Genomic DNA, 10,000 nt, shown 5'->3' on the forward strand with positions numbered 1-10,000 from the left:
CTCTTGATCAAACCAGATCAAGGCAGGCTTGCTTTGTACACCTCATTGGCCCGATAACAAGTTGTGTTCCATAACAAACTCAGTTCGCCGTACCTCATGTCAAAATTGTCATTTTCTTACCATTGTATCCAGGCACTGCTTTGCCAGTGGTCTGCAAATGCTCATCCATAGGTCGACCCAGGCCTACCGCATGTGCTGTAATGGCCCATCCAGTTTCTATAGCAACACATTGGGACCAGAATTGTAAATAAGGATGTTAAGGGTCGGAAACCCGTATCATTCCAAGCTTTGAATAAATTTGGAATTTGTGGGGGGTGGAGTAAAGACTGAGTCAGGACGTCTGGCCCAGACATCGATTCGAAAAAAAAAAACAGGAATACTTACTTAAAGGGAATCAAACTACGGTAAATATCGAGATTAAACGGCTTACTCTACGCGAGCTAAGTGTTTTTGGTCTATAAAGACGGCGAATAGTAAAACGGCATGATCTCCGTATTGACGATTAAGTGAGCTTAAGTGTTTTTATTTTCCTACAACGGAGCAAAACAGTGTCTTTAAACACTGATGCTATACATTTGACAGGTCTGCTTTCCGTTACAAATAACTTAAGTAGAATTCCAGATGCAATATGCTTAAAGCAAATGGCAAACAGACCATAACACAGTGAAACAGCAAAATGTATTAAGAAAATTGTTTTTCTTGATGCTGAGGTGAATTTCCTTGATAACCGAGTAAACATAAACATAAAACCTTTATCTTAACACGATAAGAATTAAAGCTATAAAGCTTGACAGGTCGTGTATACTACCAAATTAGCCAAAAAAATCAGTTAAAAAATCCGATGTCACCGTACCAGTCTGCCACCAGTTATCGTACACTGGTGCACTGATGGCTTTCCTAGTCCACGCCATGGTATCTTTGTCCATGTGTTCCCCAGCGACAAACAGGTCACGAAAACTAACAAGAGCAATAAAACAGGTGTTTTGCATTCTGGTAGTACTACACACAAACAATAGTCTTTATAACATAGCTACCTACACAAGCGGGAAAGATGAAATAAATCTTTATCCGTGGTATTGACTACTCGAGAAGGCAAGATAACGCTACCTATATTATCAATATCTATATTTTTTTTAAATCATGGCTATCTAAACGAGAGGGAACAATGAACTAAGTCCCATGGACAAAACTATCCAAGAAAAATTGTTTTCTCTATGTCTATTTCTCTGTCTATCCGTGATTGGCGACCCATTAAGTTTATCTGAGTGAAACTTTAAGCTTTGGGCTTCTGCGATGAAATTTTCCGGGACGATGATCTTTGTTATTTTCCTTTCACAAGAGAAACACAACAAAACAAGGAGCTGGGTTTTTTTACTTGATAAATTCACGGTCACACCATTAGGTCGGTTTCCTACTAGGTCAATCAAAAACCTAACTGTTCTGGGAGAAGTGGCTGTGAAGCGCGCCAAGATGTCAACGTAGCCGCGTGCCGATAAAATTCACGTGCAGCTGTTGTTCTTTGATTGGTAGAGAAGCATGGAAAACCAATAAAAAGATGGCTACAGGAGTTTTTTGGATTTGCTATTGCCGGCTAACTACGACAATGAAGGACTTCGTATTGAATTGACTTCTATGCATTCAACTGTAAGAAAAACCATTGTGTCTCTAACTAAGTTTATAACTCGCCTACCCGCCATGTCGCTAGTCTACCTCTGGCCTGGCTATCTCTGACTGTAGCTACACAGACAACGTTTCAACGCTTCCTAGCAGTAATTCTTCTTATCTCGAGGACAAGAAAACTTCAGACTTACTGTGACAAATCATATTTTTTTATCAATTCACAGTTTGGGTCCTGGAAACAAATAAAACCAGAAGCAATTAGGAAACCATGCCCAGACATACCCTCCTACTAAGGTCTCTCTTCTTTCCTCCTCCCCCCTTCCCCCGACACCGGTTGGTTTAAACGTATTCATATGATCGTTAAGATTGCTGCAATCGTTCTGCTCCCTACATAATCGCTATCACAGTGATTGAGAACCTTTTGACAGTGATCGTAAGGAAACTAGCCTTTGTAACAAAATTCGCCGGTCAAACAAAGTGTTCGTAATAGAATAAACACACAGCGGCGGATTAAGGAGGGAGAGGGGTTGCATTGGGTTGTGAGCCATCCCCGTTTTGGAGAAGCAGAAAATAAAAACAAATTGAAATAAAATATGAATTTTACAACAGAAATGAAGGCAAACACATTGTACAGGTACCTCAATATAATTTCTACTTTTTGGCATGGTTAGTATTTCTGGTATAACAGTTTTCAGTTAGGTTCTAATTTTCAAATTGAAACATTTTGGGGTATGCCCCATCGATCCTGAAATCCCAAGGCTTGTAAAATACTGATTTTGGGCGGGTGTGTATTGAAGTCGTAAAAGCTTAATCTAGACCCCAAGACAAGGAAAAGCGTCTGTAAGTTTACCTCAGCCCTAATAATCCTGATAGCTGTTGGAGCTGTAAACATGCTGACTACTTTGTGTTGTTCAATTACTCGGAAAAATCCGCCGGCGTCTGGGGTTCCCACTGGCTTACCCTAAAAAAATTAACAAAAGTAAAGCCTCGATTGCTGTTTTTTCAGGCTCATTGAATGATCCCACTCATCATTCGCATATAGTCTCCGTTCCTCCTTCTGTCACCCCACAGCAATTTATTCCTTTCCTTCCCTCGGATGCCACAAACGTCTTGAATGAAACTTTAATCAAATTAAACTTTAAGGAAATGACTTTGACGGCACCCGATTACTTTTTACTGAGAGATACTTGTGGGGGAATTTTCACTTTGTTGGAATGACTCTAATAGTTTTAAAAGTTAAATCAGTGAGAATTTTAAAAGCCGTGATTTTTTCACGAGGGATCTTCATGGGTCAGAAAGCGAAATTTCTACAAGATTTCCCGCTTATCATCAGCTAGTCTCAGGCCCTTATCCTCGGTGTTGGTTGGCGGCACTGCTGGTGTCAGTTTGGGCGGGAAAGTGTGCGAAGTAAAGTTTATAGCGTTGAAAATACCGCGGACATTTTAGCTTATTTTGTACTCTGCATTATGCTATAGCAACTGAAGAGAAAAGAAGTAATGCCCTCTGCAAAACCAGGACGTAAAGGAACTTCTTCCAGAACGGTGTCCGGGAATTTTAAGGTACATTTTGTAAACTTTCGTGTTGTACGTAATCGTACAAACAGGAGGTCCATTCGCAATGAAAATGTTTCTCACTCGTTTGTTTCCAGAAAGTTGCCCCATTAATAAGCTCTGGAATGATGAAAAAACTGGAGCCAGTTCTTCAGTTCCAGCGACGAACAATGTACTGTTGTCCCAGTCTAACAATTATAAAGCCGCTTAACGCTACTCAAGATCACGTTCAGTCACTCTCAAAGAAAGGGAAAGAGCCCGATGTGTATAGTTTCCCGTCGTCACCAAACGAAAGTAGCACAGAAGAGACAAGTGCTTCAAAAGGCGAACGAGAGAAGGAGAGAAAGGCTGCAAGGAAGGCTAAAAAGGTTCGTAACTATCTATAGAAATGAATAGTTTACAGCGAAAAAAAAATGTGCTGTTGAAGTTGCAAATGAACCATGCCTGTTTTTTTTTTTTACACACAACGACATAGATTTAAGCTCACAAGTGGTTGATCAGTTGTTCTCGTGATGATCTTTTTAATTTGTTTTTGTTTTCTTTTTTTTAACAGAGATATGTCAATAAAGAAGTGTTAGCAACTATCAGACACACAAGAGAGCACATCCAGTTACTGAGAAGTCAACTTCAAGTAAACAAGAACTGGGCTAATCAGCAAAGATTTCACTAACCAGAAAACCGTCAGAGTACAAATATCATTAAGCTACATAACATTATTAAAAGATTAAGATGGTAAAAGATTTTACAATGCCAAGCTCTTGAAACTGGTCTAAAATGCAGCGTAGTGCCCGAATATTGAATAATTGTATAATTGTCATTTACTGATATTTTGTACTTTCACAAAGGAGACTTGAATATTTTTAGACGGTGATGGAAAGTAATGTACTGTCTGTCTATACTGTCTGTACTATATTATCCTTAGTATTTTTCTCTTACAACCGTTGCACATGACTTGGGTCTCACTTAGTCAAACCTTTGTACTGAATGCTGCTACTTGTGTCTCATTGTTGCCACTTCATAGCTCACTTTTTATTGACAAAACTCTGCAACCAGGGTAGTTGAGGTTTCATTCATGTAACTGCTTGTGGCATGGGCGTATCATAACCATGTCACATAAAATAGTAGCAAAAACAACACACTTTCTTCACAGAATTTGCAGTTCATCTGTATCAGATTTCCCATACAACACAACTAGCTAACAAGTTTAGTTTAAATATAACGTGAAGAAATGATTTTCAGTTTGGTCAGTGAAGATCACTAGAGACTGCTGGATCAGAGGCTGTGGCAATACCAAGCAGTTCAATTTAAAATTCAAGAATTGCGTCTCCGTCTGTTTTTAAATTGTTTCTGAGAACATCAGAAACAACAGATGTGAATTGTTTGCATATGCAGGCTAGCATTAGGAAAAGGCCAAATATAATGTACACATCTGTATATCTGACAGACAGACTGACAAACAGAGTGGTAAACTAACAGAGAAGAAATTACCAGCAAATATCTTGTAGTAGTACATTTACCTCAAATAAAACTGTTGTGCAACCTGACAACAAAGGAGCATAAACAATGTAGGAATGACCGACAACCCAGCCAAGATCAGAGGCTGCCCACCAGACCTGGAAAAAGGCAAGAGAAATCAAACTAGTGTAAATGTAGTCATTATCAGATAGCGATGACAGGAAGTGTTATTACATTTTGTGTTTAGTTACCTCTCCAGGATTAATGCCATACAAATTTCTCATGCTCCAATGGAGGGCTACAGCATGGCCACCATTCTCACGCACAATACCCTGAGCAAGCCAATAAAAAAGAAAAAATAAATATATCTCGTTTACATGAGATCAAAGACATCTGCTCCTCAAGTTTTGTAACAACCGCAACTAAGTCTATGTCCAATCAACAAGACCTAGTGACAGCAAGATTTGTCAGCAACTTTCACAACCATAAAATGATAATTTAGCTTGCCTACATACATTTGGACACATTAACTCTATGTGACATACATTAATTTCACATGGGTCTCGCTTTCCTTGTGCTTAAACAAACTGTCAAAAATTTTTTTGTACTATTTCTTCCTCTTAATTACTACTTAAATTACACAAATGCCTTCCACGCTTCTGCAGAAAACATGTCAACTTGATAACTGTAAATTAGGAACTGCTTGCTAAACTTTTCTTCATTCAAGCTGTCATGCACATTGTACCTTTGGGTCCCCTGTGGTACCAGATGTGTATAGGATATACAAAGGATCATTTGACATCACAGGGACACAGTCATGTGGACGTGCTTTCTCCATCACTTGATCCCATGTGATGTCTTGCCCTGGAACAATGTCACCCGAACACTGAACAAAAGAATGAGATTTAAATTAGATGAAAACAAAATAATTATCATTAAAAATTATTAATTATTATTAGTTATTATTAATAATTATTATTTTGAAGTTCTCTATTATTTTGATTGAAGAAATAGTTTGTAAGTTAATATATGGTTGTTGTGTATTTGCAGTAAATTGTCCTGGCTGTTCACCAAGACACAACCATTCAGACATTCAGTTTCAGAAATGACAATAATGTGTAACCTGTAGCTGATAAATGAATTCACTTATTGTTTATGACCCATACTGCAGTTGGCTGCTACAGAGGCAGAAGGGAAAGGGTTAGTCATCCTATTTTATGCACTGATTAATTCTACATCATTTCTTATAATCCATTGGACATTTTCGCTTGCACAAGATTGGTCTAAACACGTCACGACTGAATATGCCCCAGCTAAAACTGGAGAATATCCAAGCGATATTCCCCAATTTTCAAAATCGCACATGTTGCAAAAAATATTTCAAGGACAATAAACACCAATTATAACCTCCATTTGGCACAAAAATATGCTGGGATGTTCTCAGAAAACTGTTTGCTTCTCAGAACAGATAATGTCCGAGGACAAATATCCAAGCATATGTTTGCACCAAATGGAGGCTAATTTGTATTTTCATCCACGTATCCAATACTTCATATTTTTGCTCATGTGTTTCCAGTTTAAAATTACTACCCTTATGGTGTTATCCACTGGATCTTTTTATTTAATTAAATGCTATTGTTCCTTTGTTGCTCAATTAATTGCCTCTCTTCCTCTTGGGGCGCAGGGAGAAAAATGACGCAAAAAAAAGCAGGGGAGAAGTGAGCATGGGAACACAAGAAAATGCTCACTTCTTGTACCAAGCCTCTCTCCCCTTTATTTTGCTCCGCTATTTTTTTGCACTTTGACCCAATTAACTGAATGCCTGGAAGAGGCTACTTTTTTAAAAATATTATTTTTACAAATTATGCAATTTTATTTACACGACGAACACTTACACTACTTACAGCACTAATATTATATTAATGTTGCAGTTCCTAGGGAGTAATGCTTTAATTATCCCAACAAACACAAGCAATAAACAGGCATTCTATGGTGTAAAGTGGGGAACACCACTCCGCAATGGGCATGACAGACGAACTTCCATTGCATGACCAAATGCCAAACTTATCTCCCCAGCAGTTAATTCTGCACTGGATCGGACAAGTTGGCGAGGCCAAAAGCTTGCGCGTCCTAGTAGCGTAACTCTAAACGGCAATACGAGCTGACCTCCAGTCAGCATCATGCTAGAGTGTAGACAGTTCCCAAGCCTTACTTATCTCCCCAGCACTACGAGCCGACTCTGCCGGCACGTGCTGGATCGGACAAGAAGAGGCATAAAAGAGTGTTAAATAGTGCCACTAAATTAGCGAAAACGAAGCTTGGGGAAGTCACTGCAAGACTTAACCGCCACTGATACCTGCGGAAAAAATATTATTATTTTTATAAATTATGCAATTTTATTTACAAGACGAACACTTACACTACTTGCAGCACTAATATTATACTTACATTTACTCTTACACTGTACTTGCTCCTTACACTACTTACACTTACACTATTTATACATGCACTAGTCACAATACATGTATTATAATACAATCACGCTAATTAAATTACAGTTGGCTGACTTACAATGCTCTTTTTTTATTAACCGCGCGGCCATGGGCCGAGCGCGGTTCTAGGTTTACCCGTGGTTTATTTTTTTTTTTTTTGTCGGTGACCAGACGCAGACCTCCGCTCGGCCAAATTCCGAGTCACGCAACGTGTGATGTTTTTTCCGCCAGAAGCTGTTAAAACATTAATACACGGATAATTTTACGGATATTGTTTCCTTTGTTGTGGGTAAAATATATTTTCTTTTGGTTTTATCGAAGCGTTGGATTCAAAGGGATTAATAAATACGCTAAAAAAAGGTATTACGTCAGCCATCGAATGCGTTAACGTTGCAGCTTTCACTTTCGCTACGTGACTAATAAGATCGTGTTTACTTTGGAAGTTTATTTCGCCAGAAGCGACGGTCATTAATTTATTTGCAAGTTTGCGAGTATTTCTTGTGGTTTTAGGCAAATGAAGTAAATTCTTTGGCTCTTTCATCGCAGCGAGTTCATAGATCGGAAGGAAAATGAAATATTTGCAAGCCAAGCAAAGAACATGTCAGGACATGCAATGATTATGTCATTGGTAGGGAAATAACCACCGTACTAAAGATAGCCGTCGATAACGCAATTCTTGACTTATGTGACTCGTGTGACTTCTTTGCTAGCCCTTTACTCAAGGAAAAGATTAAATTTAAACTTGACTTTTAAGAAAGAAAGCTGTTGTTAATAGTGTTCGTATCTTCATGCCCATACATATCCCAAAGAAAGTTCCAGATTAACACTATTACGTCATCGGAGATTTCGCAACGGCTACGACTGATGGTGCAATAGTACAGTCTGTGTTGATCAAGTGATGTGATGTCTACAGTAATCAATGAAAATAGTTAAATTTTAAAAGCGCGGTTTTAAGATCTAACAGATCTTCTTGTTAAAGATAAATTGCATAAACGTACAAGTTACATACTTGCTACATTTTATTTCTCTACAATGCACTTAATTATGCTATACTTTTATACTGAGGCAGGAAGTCTCAACGGGAATTAATGGAAGAAACAAACCAATCTGATTGACAATTACCTGGTCTCTTTGGTACACAATACAAGTTGAAGGTTTGTAGCTGGACAACCTGATGGCTTCATCCAAAATAGGTTTGTAATACACTAAACGGGTTGGCTCAATACCACAAGATGCAGTCACTACCACACGTGGCTACATGATGACAATGCATTTTAGTAAATAAATGAGTAATATTTATTAATCTAATATTTTGCATACTGTGATAAATTGCTAACTATAATGTCATTATTTACACTAACTTAAAGAACAAACTTCCATATATTCTTTTGTTATATTTTACAGTAATCATGTATCAGTAATCATGTAGACGGCAGAGGGCAGATTCCTTGCCCTTAAAGCCAGGCGCGACTTTCACCTGTGACAACTGCAACAGAGCCTGCTGATCAGGCACTGCTACTCAACCACAAACTAAATCATGGCGCAGAAGTCCATTGTCTACCGAGACAGACGGACACCAACAACAAACATCAATGAAAACAGTGAAATTTAATCCATAAGAAACTAACTGAAGAAAATTTTTTTTTTCAAAAAGTAATAAACATTACATGAAATTTTCTTTACTTACCTCAGCATGCTCAATTCTCCTTGCTAACTCCTGAGCAGCAAAACCCCCAAACACAACAGAGTGGACTGCACCAAGTCGAGCACAAGCCAACATGGCAATAATAGCCTAGAGAACACCCAGAACTAATAATTAAAATATTGATCTGATTATTAACAACTGCCAAAGAGAAAGAGTTGACAGCACCAAGCAGGTGTCCATAGAGCAAGTAAGTTTCATTGCTATAGTAATGATAATTACTGCCAAACTGAGTGAAAACGCCAACTCCATCTAAAATAGCATAATATTTTTTTGTCTAGCTTTGACATTAGGTGCAGCCCAGGTTTCCAATTATGGCATACCTATTGGGATGGGCAGGCAATAGATGCAAGAATTGAAAAGCATAAAGGCAGTCAATGCGTGCAGCTATGACCTTTTACAAGTGTACTTCTTTGCAGACCTACAGCACTAGGTGATAAGTTAAATATTTACCCTCAAGCTTGCTGAAATCAATGGAACATGGTGCACCATTACTGAGGGTATTATTCATTTATACCTGAGGAACCATTGGCATATAAATCACAACTCGGTCTCCTTTTCCAACATTTAATTGTGCAAGTGCACCAGCAAACTTTGCCACCTAAAATAGAATTCACAAATTTAGTAAACATTACACAATGGAACAAAACAAAGACAGTAAAAAGCAAGTATGTTTAAGCAAGGGAGCAAGTTAGTAAACTCTGTTAAAATCCTAGGTGAAGGTAACAGACACACAAGATGGATTTTCTGTTTCGATACAAACTTCACTAGCAGGAGTTCACTGCAGTTACTCTATGCTCAAACCCAAGTATTCTATCATGTTTCTCTAATAATTTGTGGTATCAAGCAAGAAAACAAGTATGGGCTCAGTTCTTACCAAGGCCTGTAGGTTTTGATAGGAATACATTTCTATCTTGCCAGTCAGTGGACTGTCATAAATCAAAGCTGTATGTCTTCCTTTCCCTCTTTCAATGTGCCGGTCAAGGCAGTTATAACAGGTGTTCATCTCACCACCAACAAACCTTCAATTAATTTGTACATGTTAGAAAACAGGAAATCAAAGATTTCGGTCTGAAATAGGGTACAGGTTTCAAGGGTTGAGTCCCACAACCCTTGCAAAAAATTTGGGGAGTACACCCCTCCCCCCGTCCCCTCCCACAACCCCTGCATGCCATGGTAAT

At 38.4% G+C, this 10,000-nt stretch overlaps 2 protein-coding genes across 2 annotated transcripts in view; one reads left to right on the plus strand and one right to left on the minus strand.

Moving 5' to 3' along the window:
• The window catches only part of LOC145491338 (acyl-CoA synthetase short-chain family member 3, mitochondrial-like), a 16,012-nt gene that overhangs the window by 4,708 nt on the left and 1,304 nt on the right, over positions 1 to 10,000 (minus strand). Inside the window, exons 2-12 of the mRNA XM_081470506.1 lie at positions 9,697 to 9,841; positions 9,337 to 9,420; positions 8,805 to 8,909; positions 8,240 to 8,371; positions 5,371 to 5,511; positions 4,877 to 4,957; positions 4,688 to 4,783; positions 2,471 to 2,581; positions 1,812 to 1,852; positions 854 to 957; positions 121 to 216 (exon numbers count right to left, since the gene is read on the minus strand). Coding sequence (XP_081326632.1) covers positions 121 to 216; positions 854 to 957; positions 1,812 to 1,852; positions 2,471 to 2,581; positions 4,688 to 4,783; positions 4,877 to 4,957; positions 5,371 to 5,511; positions 8,240 to 8,371; positions 8,805 to 8,909; positions 9,337 to 9,420; positions 9,697 to 9,841 — 1,136 coding nt within the window. The remainder of the gene's footprint in view (positions 1 to 120; positions 217 to 853; positions 958 to 1,811; positions 1,853 to 2,470; positions 2,582 to 4,687; positions 4,784 to 4,876; positions 4,958 to 5,370; positions 5,512 to 8,239; positions 8,372 to 8,804; positions 8,910 to 9,336; positions 9,421 to 9,696; positions 9,842 to 10,000) is intronic.
• LOC145489273 (uncharacterized) lies at positions 3,245 to 4,675 on the plus strand (the record flags this gene model as incomplete). The annotated part of the gene is made up of 3 exons (XM_081468235.1): positions 3,245 to 3,542; positions 3,646 to 3,662; positions 3,724 to 4,675. Coding segments are annotated over 3 exons (432 nt in total), but the record flags the coding sequence as incomplete, so codon positions are not given.

Source organism: Orbicella franksi, chromosome 6 (genome assembly GCF_964199315.1).
Source record: "Orbicella franksi chromosome 6, jaOrbFran1.1, whole genome shotgun sequence".
In the NCBI taxonomy this organism is placed as follows: Eukaryota; Metazoa; Cnidaria; class Anthozoa; order Scleractinia; family Merulinidae; genus Orbicella; species Orbicella franksi.